Genomic DNA, 25,937 nt, shown 5'->3' with positions numbered 1-25,937 from the left:
CAACAACATTTCACTGCAGGAATTGTTTAATGCATCTTTTGTGAAGTATTAGTTTTCCGCCATATAAAGTTAAGAATGTGCTTGTGACCTGACAAAATCTGAAAAGTTCAAGGAGTGTGAACATTTTTGCCAGGCTTGATGGTTTAAGACACAGTTAAATATGCTGCACCCAACTAACTCAGCTCTGGTACACTGTATAACAGAAATATTAATCATGACTAATTGCTGGAGCTGAACATTAGCTTGATTGTGAAATGGAGCAGTCTCATTAGCATGTGCTCAGACAGTAGGGTTTATACATTTCTCCATGGCAGGAAAAAAACGTGACATTTAGAAAAATGTTGCCGCATCTTTCAGCAGGTTTTCACTTATCCAAGGAAAAAAAGAACCTTCATACTCCCCTCAGTAGAAGAAGATGGCAAAATCAATAGTCTGAGTGCAGCAGTATTCATAATTTATTACAGCTATCGCTCCTTCTTTTTCTCTCTGAGCCAAAGAACTCTGCTTAAATGCCACTATTCTGCAACCATTTGCTCTGTGATCATGAATGGAAAATGCTTTTGTGTCAATGCTTTTCAATCAGATAAGATAAAAAGTCCATTTGATTCAAACAAACTGGACTTTTACCGTCTTGTTACTTTCCTATAACAACATTCATGGTGCATTCATTCAGGCAAATGCAAAGGATGCAGCAGAACTGCACACCATAAGAAAAAACACTAAATTATTATGTTCTTGGTGAAAATTGATCATACTGATCTACACCTCTCCTCTCAGGGATTAGCACCTCAGCCAATATCATCAACATCAGTTTTTTGCATTAAATTAGTCATCTTTTGTGGGGATACTGCTTGCATGGAAATTATGATGACAATGAATTAATTGTGCAACTCTGTTATAAAGCGATGCAAAATGACCAAATAAACCTTGCTGTTCATTTGTTTCATTTAACCAAGAGAAGAGCTTTTATTAATGAATAGTGATTATTTTCTTGTCCATTCTGGGGAACCTGAAACAGATTTTATCTTTGCGGAGCTGCTGCGGTTGTCATGGGAGCTTGGTTCTCCGGTCCACAAGTCTTGAGAAGGCCTGTTTCTCGGCACCTGGACATATTTGATATTTTTAAAGGACCATTTTGAGCTTGCATAACTAAACTAAGAATCGTGACCATATTCTGTCAGAAAGTTGGACATGGTTCCAATGCAGGTTGGACTCCGCCAAAGCTCTTCTTTGTCCTGTTTGTGGCGGTCCGAACTCGCTGAAGGAAGCATGCTTTATTGTGAAATGTATAAATGATTTTTAAGGAATGTTTTCTTATTTTCTGAATGTAAATCAGATGTTAATTTACAAAAAAACCCTGCATAAAACACATTTGAAGGTCCTGTGCATGCAGTCATTCTGATGGTAGAGAAGGGAAAATACAGCCATTGAAGGGGTGCATGAGGTGAGTAGAAAATACTGCAGGGATTGGAAAGAAAACCACATGCACACATTCTCCAATTAACACCTTGAGCTGTGAACTGAGGCAAAAGCTGTGAGAAACGCTTTCACTATCACACAGATTTGCCTGTGCTTTCCATCACTCCATCTCCAATTTTGTGACAGATCAGAGGAACAGGCCTTGTACAGCAGTATATTTAGCTTTATGTGTTATGTGAGTGCATGTGTGCATACTTGTGCGTCATCTCACCCACGGGCCGTCTGTGTTCCTACACCCCTTCTGTCATCCAGTCAATGTAAGAATAGTGTGTGCGTGTGTGCGTGCATGCATGCGTGTGTGTGTATGTGCGCGTGTGTGTGTCAGCATGCACACGTGCAGGCATGACTCCCTTGTGCTTCTGCGCAGAGTGTCTATGTGCCTTTACAACATCAAGTGTAATTTGGGCTGTTTGGATGTATAAATTCATTAGCTTACAGTCCTTGATGGCTTTTCCGCACAGGCACAGAATCACAGCGGTCCTACAGACTAGTTGCTGCCTTTATTTTTCCTGGCATGCAATAAGCAGCATGCTCCTTCCCAGTGACTCTTGTCAGAGTCACCCCAAGTATCCTCCCCCGATCCCTTCATCCATCTTTTAATCACATTCAACCTCTGACTTGGCTTCTAAGCTCCACATCTCCCTCTCCCTCTCTCTTGCAGGTCTTATTTGAAACTCTCCACTCTTCTTTTATGCCGTCTTTCCTTTCTCTGCACTCCTTCCTTCTTTTCCTTTTTTAGTCTTACATGCGCACTTGCTGAATCTCTCCTCACCAAGAGACATAGTGCCCACAAACCTGCTGAGACTAATTTAAGTTGCCTTGGATACACAATGCATCAAGCTCCTCTGTCTGACATTAGGGAACTGCATTAGAGAGTGGCCTGCGTCACTCCTGTCTATATATTTTTTGGTCAAATTAAAAAACTATGGCTGGACTGAAATATCTCCAATCAAACAATTGTTAACGATTTATCTGAGCATTTCAGATAAAGTTGTGGGGCACAGATTTAATGTGGCATGTAAACATCTGCACCCAGAATACGTCTTTGCAGCAACTGCAGACTGCGTTTGCATGACCTTTAGGCAGAACAAAACCATTTTGGAAACCAACACTGGTCCCATTCTGCTGTGATTTTACTGTGAAAATGAGGAGAATAGAAAAGCAGAGTGAACACACACCTCTGAAGACCAACACTACCGGTGCAGATTTCTCATTACTGCTTCCACTGAAAACCCAATTATTCAAATCACCCCTTCATGTATTATGCAAGGTGACAGCCTTCTAAGGGTGTAAAAGTCCTAAAAGGCTGACCATTAATACACCAATTTTGCTCGGTCATGGCAATGAGGCATGCTCCCTCTTCGTGTCTATGTGACTCCACATTCATTATGGAGCTTCATGCATGAGGCAGAAATTCAATTAGAAACGGCTCGCTGTGTTTAAAACCACCTGCTTAATTAGATCAGGAGGAGCACAGATAGACAAACGCCACCGTTCGGATCATTTGAGTTTTAAATGCCAATGCTGACTGATACAGGATGGATTCAACTGAAACTGATGCTTGGCGCCAATCGGTGTACACACACGCATGCACACGCGCACACACGCACGCACACACACACACGTTAATGGTTTTCCATAAATTTTCAAATTATTTTCAGGATTTTTACAAACATTGTCCTGTCCGAGTTGCATCAGATTTTAAATTAACCAAGTGCAAGTAAAAAAAGAAGCAGTTCAAAACAAAACTGCTTCTTCTTCAAAACTGCTACAAAACTAAAAGAAGTTTAGATTGGGATTCAGAGCAAGAAATTTATTATTCTTCTGGTCTTGAATTAAACAACGGCTTAATTAGCTCGTCAGCATGCTATCAAGTTGTCCAGCAACATGCCAACTATCAGTTCCTTTGATCAAACTGTGCTGAAACAGGAAAACGTCTAAAACATGCCAGACAGAACCTAAAGACAGACTTTGAACCCCACTGTTTAAGGGCTGGACATACCTCCCAGGTTACATCAGCTGCTTAGTGCTCATGCACTTCTATTCAGACCATTTTTGAGCACATCTGTGTTTCACTCCAAAATAAATTGTTTTTTACTGCAGCCTTATCAGGGAAGATAAAGTGATGCTTATAAAATGTCCACAAACAAAAGAAGAAAGCCAAAGATCTCATCAGAATGTTCAAAATGTATCATTTTTTTGTACGCTTGCATAATTTTAAAAAGTAGCTCTCTTCTGCATATTTTTCTTTTCTTTTTCTGCTCATGATCTGACCAGCCGTTTCTGTCATCTGCAAAACCCGCATGCTCACAAACATAAGCTCCACACGATTCTAGATGTGCCTAGTGGGTCGCTACAGATGACAAAATTTACATCATACGGTCTTCATGTTCCAGTAAACAGTAGCAGCTCAACATAAAGATTTGAATAAGATTTTAGAAATGACGAGCATGGATTGGTTTGAAAGTATTCTATGAAAGCTACAAGAATCCAGATTGGTTCAGAGAGTTTGCCTCTTTAAACATTCCTCCAGACCTAGCTCATCCTAAATAAATAAAAGAAATCTATGCAATTTCAGGGAAAAATAAACTAATTCTGTAAACGAGTCAATGCAGAACAGGGGAAAAAATAAATAAGCAACAAGAATGGAGCTTACTAAATAACGGAAAGAGCTTACAAAACAAATTGGTCCCCAAGGACAACAAAGAAATGTCGTCAGAGAAATAGATACAAAAACAAATATGAATCTGTAAATGTTTGTTCTGCTACTTAATGAGACCATCGTCATTCCTGTGAACCCTACAACTCTAACATCTCCATCTCTGCCATCTCTGCCGACTCGTCTATTCATTAATCCCTCTATCCATTCCTCCTCCGCTCCCTCTTTCGTGTTGATGTGTTCTCTATGCTAATAAGATGAAAAGGGAGGGGATGCTTATGTAAATGTTCTGTAGCAGCCACTGCGTCGGTCCCCAGCGAGCAGCCAAAGCGTCTCGTCTCGCGCTCAATCACTCGCCGAGTAACGACTGTTGTGGCACCAGTCTTATGGCTGCTGAACAATGTCTGCTTAATGAGGTGGAATGGTGTGTCTGCACGGACACACATGCACCACCAGACTGGATGCGGGGACATATTCGCCACCTTATTATGATACATAAATAGCTTGGGTGTCCTTCCTTAATTGCAGGCTTTAGGGTGTGTGTTTAAGTCGTCTATAGGAGGGTAACATTAAACCTAAATATAAAAACCGGGTCGTCTTTCCTCAATTTAAAGCTTAAGCAGAGCAAGGATGACTAATGCCTCGCAATATTAAAGATGCTTTTAAGAAGTAAACAGTTTCTGCTCTGGATCCAAATTCTCATTAAAGGAGGATTATCACATGCTAAACACCAAATGCTATAATCTAAGTTTCGGTCCTCATTTTGCTTGTTAAGGAGCGCCTTAACACTTCTGCATAACTTTGAATTTTTAATACTTTAATCATTAATATTTACTTTTGTGACTTATACTCTCATGAGAAAAATCTGCCTCCAAAAATACAAGTTTGTTGCACTGGAGGAAATTGGCTTCGAGACGTTTTTCTATTCAATCACTTCAGAGGTGAGGGCAGAGAGGACACAGTCAGCATGAAAACCTGCTGGTCCAACCGTTAATGTTACAGTGGTTATAGTCTGAAACTGTACTATAATGTCTTCAAACCAGAGAAAGTTTGCTGCGTTCACAGATATTCAATAAATAATGCCTAAGAGGCATATCTCAATAAAGGATTAATCACACAGAGTAACAACAGCTGAGAGGCCTTGTCTCCTAAAAATCGATTAATGATTTAGTAGTGATTGTACTGCAGAACATAAATACTTTAAAACCTTCAAATATTACTTTGAATAAAGAATTTTCTCCCTCTTTTGCCAGAGGCGGCTGTTAAAATATGACAAACTTTAGAAAGGTTTTCTTGCCTGTGTTTGCTCAAAGTTTTCTTAATGTCCTTTAACATCTCAGAGTCTACCACATTGACATTTCTTGGCTGTCAAGTAGGACAAAATTAATGCTTAGGAATGAGTTTGATTACAAATTGATTCAACTATTGACGAGCACAATTATCCCGTCTCCAAACAAAAAGAGCAATAAGCACAGCACCAGTAGAGTGCTACTCTGCTATTCCGCATTAAATTGTTGCCCACATGCAGCTGCAGTGTTATTGATCTTTGTGTGCAGTTTGCAAATGTTTATAAAACGCAATAAATTAAGCATAATTTAAATGTCCTTCACTGCTGAGCAATACAACCAACTTATAGCTGACATTTACAACAGATAACAGGAACTGATCAATGAATTTCTTGTCAAGGTTGTGGATGCCACCATCAGTTAAACAATTGGGTAATGTACTTTACTTTGGGAGGGATCCGAACTATGGAAATATTATTTTAGTTGACCAAACCTTGATTTTTAGGCATTGTGCATTGTTACAGTTATTTGTAATAACCCCATTAATCCTACACAGCTCATGACCAATGCTCTTCAACAACTATAAAATGGAGGTCTGTCGGTTTAGGTTAGCAGTCAAGTCTTTGTGTTTCTGCAGTTATGTCATAATCTGTTTCCAGGTATCTGCTTGAACTTTTCAAACTCTTAAAGTACAAAGATTCAACTGCAAACAGATGGTCTCTATTTACTAATTAGGTTACTTCTGCAGGCATTTTGTTACACTTGGTTTGATGAAGGGGTATATGAATAAAGGGGCTTAATACGACTCACTACTGCATCTCAGTTTCTTTTTACATTCAGAGCTGGAGCTCTGAATTTCCTTTAAGTCATTGATTAATTTTTAACAGTCAGTCCCACATAAACACAAAATCAATACAATGGCCCTTACACCACCCTTAATGAATGCATTAGGGTCTTTTTTCCATCTTTTCATGAAGTCACTTTTCTTCTGTCTCCTCCAAGTCTACAAAAATGACTATAACAACCATCTTCACCCTGACCTTTTGATTTCTGAGGCTGCCTTCTCTCCAGGGGTGGTGATTTACTAAAGATCAATAACTAGAAAGTAAAAAGGCACAGATCAACTATATGTAGTTGCCAATGAATTTTATTGCATGTTTGCAGCCATTTTAATTTACAGTTTTCAAGTTGTTATGATTAGAAGATGAATCACTGAAACAAACTCACTCTTGCTGCTGCAAACAGAATGTGAACGTAGAGCACTCTTCAGTAAAGTGCTGTACAAATGCAAGCTATTTGCCATTTACTGTAATTGGAGATCATTGTCTTGTACAAGATACAAACTTGGAGAAGAGAAAACTGATTTACAGAAGACTTCATGTTCATGTTGGCTCAGTCCTGGTCCGGTGGCATCAATACAAGTCTGCGTTCTTAGTGTGAAGAAAGGCATCTTGGACCAATACATTAAAATCTATAATCTGTCAACTTGTCTCCCATAAATCTCGCCAACAAGCCATATATGATCAGCCTTCCCATAATCTTTCACATTCATCACATTCATCAAGGGTCGTTGAGTCTGAGATGGAGCTCTTGGGTTTTTTGTAGTTTATTTGAGCGTGCAACAGATGGATTCGCAGCTAATCTTGATGGAGTGTAGATAGGTGATTCTCCTACATGTTTCTCCATTTATGAGTGCTATTTTACACCAAGGACTAAATGACTCAGTCATTTGGAAATTGCATTAAAACAGTATTTTAACAATTGGAAAACTGACATCTTTCCTTCGTGATGTCAGAAGGAAACTCCATGGAGTACTTGAGATTTTTTAACTATGCAAATGTGGCCAGATTTGTGTATGTGTAGCTTGAATAATTGAACAATTGCTAATCTCCCTCTTGTGAGTATGACACGTTCAGTGGGATCAAAAATGAAGAAGTGGTTTCTTTTCCTGCACTTCAGCGTAGTGAACCAAAACTCACAGGATGGATTCCCAATTCTTTTTCATTCCCTCTCTTCTGCCCCTCTCTTGGGGCAGAGAGAGGGGCATCACCATTCATTTAATCAATCTCCACTCCAGACTTCTGAAATCAACTCCTCCACTCATCTCTTTACTTCCATTTCCTGTGTTAACTTTTACACCTTTCCATTTCAAATCATGCTTTCATTACAGCTTTGCATGCATTCATTTTTCCAGCTTTCTATTTCGCTATAGTTTGCCCTTCTCTTGCCCCGCCTTCTCATCACAAACACACTCTCTATTGCAGACTCGGCACTTTTGTTCTGCAGCTCACTGCAGACATTGAAGTGTGCTGATTTACACTTTTACAACCTACCGTACCAAGCCCCAGAGCAAAGCTACGGCACACCCAGTATCTGCACCATCTTTCAAAAGTGACAGGAAAATGCAGAGCCTATGTATTCACCATGTTCTCTTTGCTCATACATAAAAGAATAAAATAACACATTTGAATTTACAAACTGCGCCATATATACGATGAGCTAAACAAAACTAATATAAGGAGGGGAAAAAGGAAAACACACTGGACATGCAGATCATTGCTCAAACCTTGGGAAGGTAAAACCACAAACCCCAGAGGTTCTCCCACCAGTAAGACAATGGCCTAAAACTTACATCCAGGTCTACGATGCTGAATTAAAAAAAAAAAAAAACTGGACCTCTATTAGGTCCACTTTAAAACCTAACTGAGAATCTGAATAAAATTTGAAAACTGATGTGCACAGATGCCCCAATTCAATCTGACTGAGATCAAGCTATTTTTTTTTTTAAAAGAAGGATGAGCGAAAATTTGCCTCAAGACCTGCAAAGCTGATTGAGACATACTCCAGAAAACCTTCCACTGGTTTTCTCTAGAAAGCTGATTTAGCAAGGTACAGAGTCAGTTAGGCAGAAAACAAAGGCACATCTGAGGTTTTAGACATATTCCTCTTCATAAAAATGCACTACTTTGTGTTAATCTGATATTTAAATTCCAATAAAATACATTGAAGTTTGTGGCTGTAATGAAATAAAATGTAAAAAATATATATATATATAATATTAATGGAGAACGACCAATTGAGACAAGCCATTGACTCTTAGTTTACTGCATAGCCTAACCAGAAGTATTTAATTCCCCTCTCTCATACACAGACAATCATATGCACACATATTTGCATGTGTGCATGCAAACATATTTGTCAATGGAAAGTCGGGACTTTCCATTGACAAATGGAAAGTCGGGACTTTCCATTGACACACACATATCTATATCAAGACATTGTTTCCGACTACACATTCGGGCTGGAGGCGACCAGTAATAAGGCCAAGATGGTGGAGTTAGTCTTTACTGACACAGCAAAATAGCAACATTAAGCACACTGGGGTATTTTTTTGTTGGTTGTTGATTAATAATAAGTTGTAAGTGTATAATGTTGTGTGTTTCACAGAGCTGTTTTGAAACTTTATTGCACTGAGACAATCACTGGAGTTTGAGTCTGCAGAGCGTTTTCTGTTATTAATGATGGGGGGATTAAGACGTCACAAAGCACTGGAAAGTGTTTGGAAGCATTACAGCAGTGTAGAAACACTTAATGACCATTTAGTACATATTATTGACGAAGTAGTACTGCAGCTGCAGTAATGGAGAGGTGAAATTGGGGGTTTAATTTTAGTTGATGAAGGAAGACTGGGGGTTATACAGTTTGTTGTTTGTTTACTAGAGATAAAATCCTGGGCTTGGGCCTCCAGAACATACGAGTACCCTGACTCTGGAGAACAAACAAACCATATGAAATTGTTACACAATGCACAGTATGGGTATGTGCATTTTTTCCTCTCTCCAAGACTCCATTTTTCATTTTATCACTGCAGGAAAAAGAGTTAAATACATAATGTAATTACTTTGTGATGGATGTAGGCCGTGTTCACATGCAGCAGTTTAACAAATGAACAAGTAACAGAAAAGAGTGATGGGGCAATGTGGGGAGAACAGGGGCAAGAGATAATGTTGTCATTGGTGTCCTTGTGATGTATAATTGTGAGGTTGAAAGAAAGGGACATGCATTCCCTTTTTATTGACAAAAACCTGTAAATGTGGCATGCTTTGGTACTCAGTCCCTCTAAGTCAATATTCTTGGAATTGTACTTCACAGCAAATACACCAGTAAGTGCTTTGGTGAAAAATTGCTCAAGTGCAGTTAGATTAAATAGAAAGAATGTGAGAAGAAATGTTTAAATCTTGCCACATATTCCAAATTAGAAATGTGTTGGCCCATCATAAAACAAATGAACAAAACATTCATATTTTTGGTTTAATGCAAGTTCCAGATCGTTAGGGCTACAGATTTTGCAAGCAACTGGAGCACCTATACAAATACTGAAGTATTAGAACAATCATGCAATCAATGTTATTTTTGTGAATACCTGAACAAATAAATGAATAAATGTGAAAGCTGTATGATCACCCTCTAGTGGCTGGCTGCGCTCCAGTCCATCACAATATCAGATCATCACAACGTAGTTATTATTGATGCAAAATAAACCAAACCTATTACTTGTAAATCTAATGTATGAGGACTTAAAATAGGAGACTCAGTCTACATCTCCCTCTGGCATCACAAATATGACAAAATAAATGAAAAGGGTTGATAGGTATTTTCCTAGAACCTACATAAAAGAACCACAGACAACGTATATGAATTTTATGACAAACTTTGCAAAGGAGAACAAACTCTATCAATTGCTCCTCCGAGCTGTTCATAGAGCGTTCTGAAAATCTTTGGGTAAAGCTTGTCTTTTATTTTCAAACTTCAAAGAGGGAGGATAGGCAAGATAGACAGCAGAGAAAAAACAGCAAAGGTCGTAAAACATTTTACCTAAACACAGCAAAGGTCGTAAAACAATTTACCTAAACAACTAGCAACCCAGTTCCAGATGCGATATCTGATTTACGGCCTGAGCCCGGTTCAAATCTTGGTCAAACTGTTTCACCTGAAGATGAACAGGCAGCTGTGACCCCCAGGTCAGTTAATACACACACTAAAGAAGAGAACATTTTAATCTGCTCTAACATTAGACTGAATATGAACTAAAGTAACAACAAAATGATAATACCAAAAAATCTCTAACAAGGGTACAAAATTTGCACCTTTCAGCCCAGTCTGGAAAGAAATCAGTAAGGTATGGGGGGAAAGTGAGTTGTGGACAGGCTCTGGTCTCACTGAGGATTAGAGAGTAATAACTCAAAACATGGGGCTCAAATGGATGGAGCGGAAGGCGCACAGTAACCCTTATGCTTCCGTTTGCACACAGCCTAAGAGGAGGGATAAGAAAAGCTGATGGATTGTCATCCAAGAGGGAAGTGAAGAGAGCTGAGTGGTAAGAGCAAACAAGAAAAAGTGAAGGAGAGGTCAGAGAGGTTGGAAAAAGACGGAAAGTGAGATTAAGATTACAGAGATCAGGAAACAAAGATTTAATACAACATATCAGATTAGCAGGGAAACGTTATGAAATGAGGCATACGACAGATAAAAAGTTCGAAACTAGACTTTAAAAAGTTAGCAGCAAAGTAACATCCAAGTTATTTGTGGCCTTTGACAAATAAGCTTCAGTTTTACGACGAGGAGCTGCTCTGTATAAAGCATGTGCTGATATCACAATCCAAACACATAAAAATTAATCATGGGATTAATAAAACTATAGTCTTTATGGTAGCAGCTGCAGTAAAGCCCATCAACAGCAATGAGGTAAGTGATTTACAGTAACCTCAGCGCCACATTGGAAAACTGCAGTCCCTCTGATCTGTGGCCCAAACTGCACTTCATCAAGGCATTAATTTGTTTTCACTGCAACTCCTGCCAAATGTTGGACTGGGTAATACTGCAGTTTGAGCTCAACACCGTGATACAAAACAAAATTCCAGAAGTTGCTCTAAAAGCTAAATTAATGTGGTTAAACTTGAGATCAATTATTCCTTCACCATCTTATTATTAAGTTAAAGGAACAATCCATACACCACTCTTCCTCATGGCTGCATGCTCCATCTTACCCTGCTCTCCCTCATTATTCACCCTCGGAGTCCTGCATTTTTCAGAGTGTTTCGACAGATTGAGAGGAATTCGACCAGGGTGCAGCATTATTCTATATAACAACTCCCAGTGGCTTTAGAAACTCAATGACTTTGCCGACCTAGTGACTCTCTGGTGGCGCCTGTTGGGATGGATGGTCTAACCTCTCATTACACCATCGGAAGATTATATATGTTGAAAGCCAGAGTCAAAATGTTGTTTGCAGCACCATGTAATGTAATCAGGTTAGGTTCCCTGAAGCATGTCCAAACACAACAGCCTTTGAGGAAACTGAGATTTTGATTGTCCAACAGAATGTTTTCCCAGCAATCTAACCATCCCCCACTTGTGGTCTGCTTTCAGAGTGAACTTGCTTGGACATTCAGCCTTGGCCATGTTGGCAGTTATTTCTCTTCTTGTAGACTATTTTCCACATAGTTGAATGGTTGATTTATTATTCCTTTAGTCCTCTTTAAATCACAAGACCAGGCTGATACAATCGTCTCTCTAAAGGCCCCAGACAGTTCTTTCAAGACCTTAGTCTCACTTCATCAAGGAAGAGAAAAAAAACTACATTTGAGTACAAACCTGTGTGTATTTTCAACCATTTAAAATGTGTGGGAGTGTTCAAATTTGTTCCTCACCAGAAGTTGTGTTTTAATTATATTTTACAGGAAAATATACTGTTCTTTTTTTTTCCCAGTTTTTGTTGGGTTATTTAAATTTTTCAGTGCTAATACTAAATAAAAAAATAGGCTGTGTGCAGTCTCCTAATTTTTGTCACGACTAAACAGACATTTTGAACACAAGTACCGTATATTGCGTTAAAAAAAACAAGCCATGAGAATATTTGCCAACCTTTCTTACAAATGAGCTTTAAAAGAGATCCAATAATTAGTTATAACAAAAGATATTCATTTAAGAAACATTTATTTCAGAAGTAAAAACAACACACTACACACGTATAATGCCACATAAAAACTTTGAGGCACTTTGCCTTAATCTAAACGTTTTGTAGGCCTCCTGCATCACCTTGATGTCTCGCATTGTTTTTTAAAGGGTTGAGTCCACTACAATGTACCTGGCATGACATCCACAGGTAAAAATAAATAACGATCTCAGTTAAAAATACAATAAGAATTAAAATTTTTACTATTAATAATTATGCATTTTATGTTTCACAAATGACAACTTACATTACAATATATTTAGGCCAATATGTTCAAGTAGTGGATACATTTAAGCCTCATCTATGACCCTTTCCTTTAGTAAGAGCTTCCACACAGCTAGTTTTTTTTTTTTTTGTTGTTGTTTTGTTTCACATGACATTTCCATGTGATTGGTCCTGGCTGTAATGAGTGCCATATTCAATACCCGAGTCACAACCTGCATAGTAAAAGCAATGTAACAGCAACTCAAGAGCTCTCACACACACACACCCCCACACGCATACACACGCACACACACACACACAGCTCGAGTGGCAGAGGATCAAATATTGAGCAGGTCTGGACTCGTTGGTTACTTGATATATTAAAGTGAAAGTTCCACCAACTCTGTGTGTATGCGAGTGTCACATGTCCTGTTCCTGGACTTGGCTGGTGCCTCAATGTGAATGACACTTGAACACCCCCGTCATGCGTCAGCATGGAACACAACAAACATGCGTCCATCAACAGGACACACGTGGCTTCTGCATAGTGCTGAAAAGCTCATTGAATGCACATGGTGGAGCTAAATGTGTTCTTCAATCATAGGTCAGGTTAATGTTATAAGACCAGATAATCAACTAAATGCCACTCATGCAAAACAAGGAAAATTTTCCCATGCACCGTCACACATTTGACATTTATCAGAGCTATGATTTAATAAGCCACAAGGTCTTTCGTGTGGGAATTTTTTTTTTAATCAAATGGGTAAAAATGAATACAGAACAAGCAATTTAAAATTAATCAACTTTATTTTTGATCTATTGTCATGGTCATGAAACAGGAAACCCTCAATCATGGCTGTAAGACAAAAGAGCTTGCTACATACTTCAATTTCAAAGTCACAGTTCAGTATGTTTCAATCAACAGAAACAAGTTGCTATTTTAGATCAAACTGGAATTAAGCTTTTTTATTAAACCTTTTAATAAGACTGTACAAACATTTATCAATCAGATGTACTTAATGGATCATAAAAGTACAGCTGTATTCTACCCAGTGTTCTGGACTGGTTGATAAATGGAGGCAGTTGGATTTGGACTTTCACTGATTATTCTTCAGTATCAGTGTTTCCATTCACCCTGATGTTGTTTCAGGAGAGTAATTCAATGCCGTTTTTTCTGGTGTCACTTTTAAAGTTGCAATCCAATCTAGATTTGTGAACTTAGTGTTGCAGATAAACGTTCTGCCTGTGTTCAGATGTTATTATTTGATACATGCGTGCACTGAACTAAAATGACTGCAGTTCACAATATGCATGAATACATATTGTTACACTCCTACCTCCCATTAAAAAAAACGGTTCTTGCAGTTTTTCTAGTCTTAAGCCACAAAAGAACAACTGTATTCCTCCCTTTTATGCTTTACTAAACAAAAACAAAGCTTGTGATACAGTACACCCCACAATTCAATAGCTTCAGCAGCAGTAACTCAAAGTTGTTTTAGGAACAACTTGATCAGAGGTTCCGCTTCAGTTCATTGATGTTTGCTGACATTAGTTTCTCTTTAAAACTTCCACCACAACCTTTCAATCACACTGCAGTCTACACTTTGCCTGGAACACTACACTTTTCTTTTTGGGCCATTCTCAGATGATATTTGTAAGGAATTTCTGTCAAGCTTTAGCAGTCACTGGTATGTTCTTGAAAGGTGGATTTTTTATTTATTTTTAGTGAAATGCCACGTCTAAAAGATAACACACACAGTGACAAGCATCTTCATCAGAATCCTTACACCTCCCACAATTTCCACTGGTACAATCACTTCTGTTTATGTTGATCTTGGCTTTTATGAAACAATTGCTGCTAACACACCATTTGGTTTATTAGATTGTGGTGTATAAGCGTTCTCTAGAAGAGAACTCAGAACTCTCACTGGCTAGCTCTGGCTGCATGTGTATGCCCTTTGAAAAATGTCTGTACCCAGGCGTTTCATCAGGTGGTTTTATGGCCTGACATTTTCATCCAGTTCCTATCATCATCAAAGGATAGGTGAAGGAACACGAACAGGAACAAAGCAACGACCACAAGATAGGTGATGAAGGCGAAAAGACAACAAGGACAAAAAAAAAAAAAAGATAGATGAACACAAAAGCATGTGAGCGCCATTGGTCGCTAGGTGCCTGCCGGTCACCATGGCAACATGTGGTGCCATGCTGAGCTCCTGCTGACATCACACCTGTTGAGGCGAAACGTGTGTGCGTGTCATCTTGGAGGCAATTAAATGACATATCAGTGCAAGGTGGATTGAAAGTGAGAGAAGGAACGAGTCAGGGGACAGAAAACGAAACGGCAGCTGTGTGGATTTTATCACCTCATGGACACAGCTGCCAACACCGTGTGTTAGAGTGTGTTGCCCCTGGGAGGCTGGGCATGGAAGAGAGGGACAGTGAACAACAAGCCTGAGAAAGGATTCATCATGTAGATTCTCACATGCTTACAAATGAGTCTCTCTGCAGCAATGCGGACAAAGGAATGAACATGAAGGGGGGGAAAAAAGACAGTTATCTAGAAGTTTGGGGGGGGGTGCGTTCTATGCAAAATCTGCTCGTTTCTAATATCAAGATAAGCCAGTTAAATAAAAGAAAGCTTTAAATTACAGGAAAGAACACTTTGGCTCTTTGGAAATGTTTTGAGTCCTATATATATATATATATATATATATATATATATAGTATAATAATATATAGTATAATCCTCTCACCAAGATTGAAGAAAGCTTACCTGGGATTTCAATTGTGGTGTCACGGTAAGTTACATTCTACGGCTGCACACTAGCAATGATTATACCTTTTGTGTACTGACCTGTTTTTTCTGGCAGCTTTAAGAATTTCATGCCTTCCACTTTTAGAACACAAGTACAAAAAAGTCACATCTGATTTTCAAACTGAAAGATTTTCTCAGATAAATACTTCCATCTCTTTAAGATTAATCTCTTCACAAAATGTAGACCAGTATCTAAATTAATATACAGTATTTGTGAAGGATCCACTGATGTAGTGTGAACAGGAAAGCTGACAGGATGCTCCTGAATGCCCAGAGATTACACTCAGACACACACAAATAAAATACTCATCCGCAGAGGAAGAGAAGCCCTGCCAGGATCCCACTTCCTCCATGAAGTCCACTTTTCATCTCTGCCAGGGCTCCTCCACCTGCTGCCTCTGTCACAATGCAGTGTTGTAAAGTTCAACGCCGCCCCCTGCTGACCAATACTCGCACAGCAACAAGCCTTTCCCCACAGACTGTACCGGCTGGTTGAACAGCCAACAGTTGGTGAAAATACCATATGCCCACTCCTGCAGCACTTGTTTTCCTATTTATGCTCTCCAAATGGAGGCATTGAGGGGGATGAAAATCATTCAGCTCTGCAGCTCAGAGTTACTGCCAGGTTCAATGAGGCCAGATTGTTTCAAGGAAAAACTTCCACTTAATAACACAAAGAAATGCTTCATTATTTGTGCTTTAAATTAACCAGGGAAAAATTCAGTTTTGCAGAAAAGATCTGAATTTATATCTAAAGTTATTTAAAATAACTTTAAAATAAAAATTGTCTATGAGCTACATGAAAAATATTAATTATATTTTTTGCATAAAAATCATTCATTTTAAGTCCCTTTTGGAATAAGCTGCTTTAGTCACTTTTATGCAAATAAACTGCTACTGGCTGCATCCCCCAACTCAATACTTGTATTCGAACTTCAGACTTACATGAAAATGGCTGAAAAACACATGGTACCCAGAGTCTCCAGAGCCTGCAGCAGCCGGCGCTAAGGGGTCCTGGAAACGCCTCAGCGTCTCTCCTCACCATCTACCTTCCACCCATCCTGACACTGCTGACCAGCTTCACTCTGACTGTGTCTCCAGACACCAAAAAACATTAACTTATTGACAGAAAACAGTTTGGGGTTTATGCTTACACTGCTTCTAGAAGTTTTACATAATATGTCCCCTTTAAAGAATATATCTGAACATGTTTTACCATGAAAGAATAATTTAAAAAAATTATATATTTATATTTTTACATAGTTCAGAGGATAAAAAAACTTCAACATTCATAGAATCATTTACTGAACAGCATGTATGCATGCCTTTATTCGAACTTCAGACATCCATGAAAATGGCTGAAAAACACATGGTACATCGCTGACCCTTGTGAGACTCCTGCACAACCATCGAGGACCAGCAACCATTCCTGGATGTCAACAACACTTGTCTTTTCCAGCAGCCATTGCACAGCACATAAGGTGGTAAAACCTGCTGACCAGCTTCACTCCGACTGTCTCCAGACACCAAAAAACATTAACGTCTTAACATATTGTGTGTCCTTTAACCCCCAACTGATGGAGGCAGATGGCTACCCTTCCTGCTCAGGGTCTTGTCTCCACCAGGGCACTTCATTCCATGCACACTAAAAATGAAGGACTACAGTAAAGACCGCAGTCAGTCTTCATTTATTTTCTTCTCCCTCTTTCCTATTTGACAATCAGGAATTATATAAAGACTGTTAATTAAAATTCATTGATCTAATCAGGATATTAATAGATTCACTTTACTTTATTACACTCCGTTTCTTGAATTGGGTTAATTTAGGAAGAAGTGAATGAGAACTTGAATTAGTTTTAATATAAAATTAACTTTCAATGAAAACAATGGATGGATGGAAATTTTCCCCGTTTTCTCTCTGCCTCAAGAAGATTTGTTGTGAATAACTGCTCTGCAAGTCAAACTGAATTAATGTTTCTGTTGCAGCTTGTTGCTGTGAAAAGTTTGAAAGCATGTTATAAAACCTGAGATAGCTACGTGGGATGAAGGAGGGCTAAGTGGAATGAAAGTGGTAAAATGAGGGATATAACAATAAATCCTCCTCACAAGTCATTGTATCATTATACACTATTGGCTCAATAAGAATCAAGTTGGATTCTAACAAATTTTTAAAAAATTGTATTATGAAATTGAAATTGAATTGCACGACACTAGTGAGAAGAGGACAGATATATTTCTGGATAATTTTAGAATTTAGAGTTGCAGCTGTGCAGCCCCTTAAACTTAATAAGCTCACAGCTTTCTGCTTGTTTTGCCTTAACAAATGAACAGTTTCTTGAAAAAAAAAGATCAACTCAGCTTTTCTGTAGCCTTGGAAAGGTCAAAGGTGCAGCCACAGCTGCTGATGCAAGACTGAACCCAATCTCATAAGGGAATGAAAGATGTGGGGTGCAACCAGTGGGGCAGGGGAAGGCGAGCTTTAAATGAAGAACTTGAAGGATTTACAGGTGAAATTTGGGCCATTTGGTTTGCAGGTTCAAGATACAATGGATACAGCAACTCAAGGAAATTGAGATTACAGAGTTAAACCAAATAAAGCAAAACTAGTCAAAGGTTGGACTTTGTGTTTAAGATTTTTAATGCTCAGACGGATTCAAAATTATTAAACTTAAATTATCATTATACTCAATTACTGGTGCAGTTCAGTGGTGTGCTTGTTGTTACATCCAGAAATAAAGATGGACAAAAAAAAGAAAATGAGAAAAACAGAATATGTTTTCTGATCAGTTACCATGTGCCTTATTTGATGGCTTGGACATGTGAAAATGTTTTTTTATTTTGCAAAAAAAAAAAAAAATCGCAGAACACAAGTTAAAGTGAAAGGGGAAAAAAAGTACATTTTATTTTGAAAATAAAATGGGGCGAACATAAAACTTGGACTTAAGCAGATATAAAAGTTTACTAAAACTTTATGGCAGCCATTTCCGCAGTAGTCTGCTAGTAAAGGATAAAAAGTTGTTCTGTGTAGAGATAATAAATGTTGGAATTTGGAATCAAATCCTATACTTTTCCAAAGTGTGGAATTTGGAAAAGAAACTAAGTAGAAAAACTAACCAAGATATTATGTTTTATTGACAAGCAATGTTATAAAGCTATTGACTAATTTCACTGAAAACTCTTGACTTGTTGCTTTAACACTTGAAAAGCCAAGTTCTTTGATTAGCAGCTGCTAATAATCAGAATACTCTTATTTATTTCTTCAAAATAATATCCAAACTGATCGTGTTTACATATTAACAGATGATAGCCGTCTGAACCGCCAGAAATCAGCTGTGACTCATCAACAATCTGTGACACCGCTGGCAATAACTACAGACATGATACCTGTTGCTCAAGCTGCTCTGCTGTCACTGCGTTTTACCACTCTCTGAGAAGAATGTCTGGAGTGGGGCTTGTACAGCCCCACTCTCTATCTCTCTCTCTCATACACTGAAGACAGCTGAAAAGATGACAGCCTCCTTGGCGACAGAGATGGCTGATGATATGCTGACAATGCTGTTGGCTGCAGCATTCAGCATCATTACACCGCAACAAATTAGCAAGACTGCATGCATGTGCGAGTGTGTGTTATGAATAAAATATAAATATGGGCCTCCTGTAAGCAGCGTGTTTCTTTTTGTTTTTACACACAAAACACATTATCTGCAGTCATAAAGCACGTAACATGACAAAGTGTCTGAATGTGTCAGATTCCCAAGTACTTTCATCCTCTACAGCATGTTTAATGGCTCTGCCTTGCTGTGTTTTCATATCTGCCTTTTTTCCTGCAGGCATACAAGTGAGCATAAGGCTGAACTGCTGTCCAAACAACATCTCTCATAATTGTGGCGGCCTGCTGAGCTAATCAATTGAATCACTGGCACCTCCACCGGTGTTGTGATCCATCTGAAGAGCGCAAGAGCTGGTGGAGTAATGGAAGACTGATTCATCAGCTGCCAGCAAAAACAACACTGAAGCTCATCAGGAAGATAAGAACAGATGACACTCATACACACAAATCGGCTTCAGTTATGCTTTGGTGACACTAGAGGGCTCTCTGCTGTCACAGAATGAGAAGTGACACCAGGTTGATGAGATGTATATACTGGCAAACTCTGGGATGTCTTATTTAGAACAGAAATTAGGAAAACGAGGTGAGGTCAGTTAAAGGGTAACACAGTTGACACAAATGCGATCAGGCTTTCTCCGTTGTTGCTCCTTTTCCAGAGCAGAGCCGAGTACAGTCTGAGTCATTTTAAAATGCTTCTTAAAACTTATTTTTATTCATTAGCATTTAATTGAGACCTGATATGCTAACTTTTCTGTTGTGATGTTTTAGTTTTATTTTCTCTTTCGTCAATTTATTCTATTGTGTTATTGTCTTTGTATAACACTGTGGTGCAGTTTTATCTTGTTTTTAAAAGTGTCACGTTTTGATATCAGCTCTAAACTGAATAATGTCTTGATGATGCTGAAGAGTAAAATTTTTTTGGGTTCAATAAATAATTTCATAACAGAAGAGAAATATTCCAGATTTTACATCTTGTAGGGCTAGTTGGACAGTTTGTGTTTTGTCTTAAAAGTTAGACATACCAGTGAGGAACACTCCACAGTTATTGAGTGAGGTGAAATCAGAAGCCTTTTCTCATCTGCCACATGAATCTCAAAGATTTCCTCCAACTCCTGTTAACAGCCCATATTTTCCTGTTGTGTGTTCTGCTTTATCACACTTAATTTTGTGACTCTATCACACACACTTGCTCTCATACACACACCCTTGTTTTCACTACTAACAAACCAGAGAAAGGTGAATCCCCTGTTCACCGCAGGGCTCTGAACGTTCACTTGATGCTGACAGACTATGAAGAAGAAATTCTTGTTATGATGATTGTCTGATGCTGCTTAATTTCTAGTTTTCTGATCTGTGGTCCAGGACAACTTGAGCTTCCTTAGCAATGAACATTGAGAACCGCGTCCAGTTCAGACCCAAAAAAGGAGCTTCCAGCATTGTATTTCTGTCACCAAAGTAAAGAAAACAATCAGGCAGTGATGAGAGATGCATCATAATGGTTGATTAGGCATACACGGTGTCAGATCTATGCTCTAATCTGTGTTTACACACACTTTTGACTCAGATTTTTTTCAATAAATGGTTTAAAAAATAATATCTTCTGATATTGACACTGGAAGACAATAACCAATTAAAAAGAGGTGCCAGGTTGAAATTAAAAGGCCTTCATGACAAACCCTTAATGACATTACTCGAACACTCGGAAACATGATAGTCAGAGCAGCTACGTCCTACAGGTGCAGATGTGAAGACCCTGATAAGAATCAATCAAAACTGTATTTAAACCAAAAGGGGGACAAAATACATCTGTAGATAAAAGCTACGATGTTTACTTTAAATTTAAAGATTACTTCTACAGCTTCACATGGACCACATTCTGACCAATAGGAGTTGCTTCTTGCACTTACTGCGGCACTTGGAGCAGCGTCCCTTGTCGCACTCCGGCAGGTCCAGGATCCGGCTGCGCTCACTGACCGACGACCGCTTCTGCCTGCTCTCCCTCTGCTTGGCCGCCTCCTCTTTGGCGTACACCCCGAGTTCCTGGGTGTAACGCCCATACATCTAGAGGAGAAAAGTGACACATATAGCCCCGAGATGAATGGACATATCCATCAGTATAAAGTCCAGGATGCTGAAACTCCTAATTTTAGTGACATTCTCTATTACTGGAACAAATAGAGGCCTCTTGAACCATCATTGGTATTAATCAGCTTTTTTGCTGAAGTGTGAAGTGAACCCAATGTGATGTGATAGAGCAGGGGTCCCCAAACTACGGCCCGCGGGCCGGATCCGGCCCGCCTCCACATTTGGTCCGGCCCCCTGAACAATACCAGATAGCATTCAGATTGTTTTTCATTACCGTATTTTCCGGACTATAAACCGTTTATATGTGGATTTTTTATTCAACCACCAGGGGGCTCTTTAGCAGGAAGTGAATCATTGGAAGTCTCGGTTACTTGCGGGCCAACACTGAGGCCACAAGCAGCAAAATGAGTAAGAAACAGATCAGATGTCTTTGGAAAGTTTCTTTGCAAAGGAGAAAAGGCCCAGAGAAGAGACAGGAGAATGGATTCATCCCGGACCGGTAGGTGATTCCCACATTACAAGCCCGCTCTGCGTAACATGTGGCCGGCTGATAATGAGCTTTAAGCTGCTTTGCCACGTAGAGACCAAGCAGGCTGTGGATATAAGCAACACTTCGGGTGTCATTGTCTCTCGTCACTCCCAGATGGGACTGTCTCGTTGCAGAGAAACAAGCTCAGGGCTCCCGTTAGTCAGTATCGTGAGTTAAAATTTTCAAGAAAGTAAAATGTTCATTTTTGTGGCGCTTCGGTTATTTTGAAGGGATATATAAATGTTGCCATAGCGAACAGACTGAGAGCGTTTGGGCTGTGGTCGAGAGGAGATGAGTGAGTCTTAAGTCTGGTTTAGACGGAAAGATTTAAGAATTGTTGGCCGATTCTCCAAATCTCTGTGACCACAGAGCTGATAAAAGTCCAACAGGTTCGATCGGTTCGTGTGTCCAAGGCAGGAGCAACACAACCGATTCCAGTCACGAACATCCCGATTCCAGAGGATAATCCAGTAAAACCCCCAACATAGCGGGAATTTAGAATAACCAAACACGGATGACGATGTAGAAGCAGTAGTGATAGTTTGTGGAGTCATTGTAAGAGATAAAAGACGTAACAAAAAGAAAAGGCGGTGGATAAAAGACGACGGGAGTAGCCGCTCTATTTGCTGCACTATGATTTGGAGGTGAATGGTTTTTCATAGATAACATTTTTAACTGAATATACATAATAATGATCTTTACATATAATAATAAAACATTTCCACATATCATCTCCGATATCCACCGGACTCAGTTGCGCGATATGTCAGCTGTTTGGGATTCCCCTCTGTTCTGACGTCACCGCGCTTTTTGATTGGCTACCTGTCACATTCAGTAGGTCGTATTCTCGTTCCCAGACAGGAAAAACCCCACAGGTTGCGATAAAAACTCCAAGACAACCCAAATTGGGCAGGAGCCTTATCTGACTGTTCATCCACCTCCCCCTCTCCCGGGCCTATTCAAAATTTCCAAGTCTTGACGGTCCGCGGTAATAAAAAGGTTTGGGACCACTGATTTAGCACATGCTAGTTGCAGACACGAAGGATCAGCACTTTTACTGTTACAGTTACCGTTCAGAAACTAATCAGTTCTGTTAAATCTAATCTTGGCAACTTTCAACCCTAATAAAAGTGATATTTAATTGATCTGTTCTGACTCAGATTTTGGGTGTCCGCCCCCCTCTGCTGCTGCATCATTGTGGAAAACCTGGAGCAGCAGAGATATCTGAGGTTTATATGTGTATGTTTACTGGTTAAAAAAAAAAAAAAAAAAAACTTTGGGGTTGTGGTTTATAGTCCAGTGCGGCTCATAGTTTGGAAAATACGGACTATAATCCTTCCTGGATTTTTTCTGTGAAGAACCCAGAGGAGGTTATTTGATTGTGCTTTCTGGAAAACAATAAATTTTTACATTTAGGCACTCCTGCAATCGTCACACTTTTTCTGTTACAAACTGACTCCGGCCCCCCACCAGAGAAAGGAAAAGTTATGTGGCCCTCACAGGAAAAAGTTTGGGGACCACTGTGATAGAGTATTGATGGTAAATTTCTCACAGTCAGGAGCTTGTGGCCATCATATAACACTAGAGTAAATGTTTAATTCTTTAAAAATATTACATCTTTAGAGTCGATTTAAGAAAAACATGGTTTTACCTGGATCGTTCCTTTAATGTTTTAATCTATAAAAGAGAATCTAATTATGTACAGTATCAAATTCGGCGTTCAGATCTAGAAGTAATAAAACAGCAACGTTGCCTGAATCAACTGTTAAAAGAAGATCATTATACACTCAAAGCAAAGCTGTTTCAGTGCTATGAGCAGCTTTAAACCCAGACTGAAACTTCTCAGTCATATTATTGTCTTTTAAAAACATTTCAAGCTGAATGAAAACAAATTTTTCAAGGACCTTAGATAAAAAAGGGAGTTTGGAAATGGGCCTAAAATTTGCTAGTATACTTGAGTCTAGATTAGGTTTTTTAAGAAGGGGTTTAACCACAGCATGTTTAAGAATAGATTGTACACAACCTGACTGCAATGAGGCATTTATCACCGTTAAAATATATAGGTCAAAAGTGAGAAAAATGTTTCTTATCAGACGAGTAGGAAGACAATCCAAAGGATAATTTGAAGGCCGCAGATGCTTAATAACTGAGGTCAGTTCATCTAAAGAAACTGGTTGAAAATGCTCCAGAATAGGTATGCATTGTGGCATTTCATGAGAATCTGAATCTACCGGGGTAATTTGAGCCTCTAAGAGCTACAATCTTTTCTGTGAAAAACTTAGAGAAAGCCTCACAAAGTTCAACAGTGGCTAAAGCGCCAGAGGTAATCGAGGGATTAACAATCCCATCCAGGACATTAAAAAGAACTTGAGGCCTATGCCTATTTGAAGATGCAAGATTAAGGAAATATTTAGATTTTGCTAATTAAATAAACTATCTTTCAAAATTTCAAACGAAACATGCAATTTATCTTTTTTCCACCTCTTCTCAGCACGCCTACATTCCCATCTGAGTGCACGAGTGGTTTCATTAAGCCACGGCTCTAGAAGTTTCTTTTTTGTAGTTTTTATAGTTTTCAAGGGAGCTCCTGTATTTAGAGCATTTGAGCATGCATTGTTAAAATTTAGAATAAGAGCTTCATTATCAAGATTGTCATCAGTAGGTAACGTAGTATTAGCAAGGACTGCATTTAGTTGAAGAGCAGTTTCAGAATTTATACTATGAGAAAGTAGGAGTTTAGTATTGTTTGTATCCACAGAAGATGAAATATTAATAGAAAATAAAACAGGCAAATGATCAGAAATACATGTCTGAAGGATTTCAATAATATCCAAACAAAGCCCATGTGATAAAACCAAATCCAGAGTATGTCCCTTTAAGTATGTTGGCCCAACCACAGATTGATTGAAATAGAATGAATCAATCAAGTCCAAAAAGTCCTTCACCAGAGGTTTATCTGGGCAGCATACGTGTATATTAAAATCACCTATAATTAAAATATGATCATACTCTAAGGTAATCCATGCCATAAGTTCAGAGAATTCATGAATTGTTGAACTTTGGCGGACAATACACCACCACACACAGAATTGGTTCAGTTAAAAACATACATTACTCTCACTGTGTGCTTCCCTCACTTTGAGTGTTTTATCTACTTGACTCATAAAATTCAGTACCATCTTACAGACTTCATACAGGGCAAACCTCAACATTTACTTTGCCATTTACACTGGCCAGAAGAAACCCAGTTTTACCAACTATTCCTCCAAAACACTCTTCATTAGAACGGGAAAAGAGAACTGAGTTTCCTCTTGGCCACCCATAACAAGGTTCTAAATTTTTTCAAGGAGTTCACAAAGGCTCACATTAGTGCCTAGAAAGCCAAATAGCAAGTTTTATCAAGCAATGTCTTGCCAAAGTTTTCATACCTTTTGGAAATTGCTCACATTACAACTAAATTATAATTCATCAGTATTCAACAGACGTTCCTTGAAGATTTGTTAAGAACATTAGTTTAGGAAAAACCAACGAAGACAGCAGACAGGAAAGGTTTAGAGAACTATTCAATCTCAAAATAAAATAATAAAAATGTATAATAAAAAGGTTTTAGGCCTATATGCAAAATGTTGTGTGATTCTCAATGAAAAAGGGTGGGAGCTATTGGGTTAGGGGAGTTTGTATAAACTACTAGTTTTCATACAACTGGTACTAAAAAAAGTGCAGATTTTTTCCATCAGCACTTTTGATTGCAATTACTTCCCTTTTAAACTCAAACACAATTATTCTTGTAACTGCACAGCAAAGTAATAGATGTATTGCTATTTATTCTTAAACACTCCGATGACCTTCACTTGATGTCCACGCATGTTGGCACAAAACAGGACTTCAAAGCAGTTTTTATGCTTCCTGGAATTCAATCTTTACTACCAGGCAAAATAAACTGGTTGGATAACTTGAGGGAATACATGAATTTGTGCATCTACAAACATAAACACAAACACACACAGAGCTCAACTGCTGCACAATTGAACAGTGTCTGCAGTACACACAATTACAACTCTATTTTTAGACACACTCTCACACAAACCTGCATATACCTGCTCAGGGTTTATGAGAACAATGAAGTCAGACAGTTCACAATAGTATAATTAGGGTCAATGATTACAACAGGTTGGTCGAGAAAGACAAGAATTCATGCTGTAAAACTATCAATGGAAACAAGGAATGGAGGATATTTTGGGAAAACAAAGGC

At 38.8% G+C, this 25,937-nt stretch overlaps 1 protein-coding gene across 3 annotated transcripts in view; it reads right to left on the bottom strand.

Annotated features, from left to right (window-relative positions):
* LOC103475184 (chloride channel protein 2) overlaps positions 1-25,937 on the bottom strand; it is a 104,288-nt gene that overhangs the window by 65,576 nt on the left and 12,775 nt on the right. For all 3 annotated transcript variants that reach the window (XM_081614548.1, XM_081614550.1, XM_081614549.1), the window contains exon 2: positions 20,979-21,132. In XM_081614548.1, the coding sequence (XP_081470674.1) occupies positions 20,979-21,132 (154 nt within the window). The remainder of the gene's footprint in view (positions 1-20,978; positions 21,133-25,937) is intronic.

This window comes from Poecilia reticulata, chromosome 13 (genome assembly GCF_904066995.2).
Source record: "Poecilia reticulata chromosome 13, P_reticulata-male-v2, whole genome shotgun sequence".
In the NCBI taxonomy this organism is placed as follows: domain Eukaryota; kingdom Metazoa; phylum Chordata; class Actinopteri; order Cyprinodontiformes; family Poeciliidae; genus Poecilia; species Poecilia reticulata.
The sequence above is the reverse complement of the archived record's forward strand: the minus strand, read 5'-3'. Positions and strand labels throughout refer to the sequence as shown.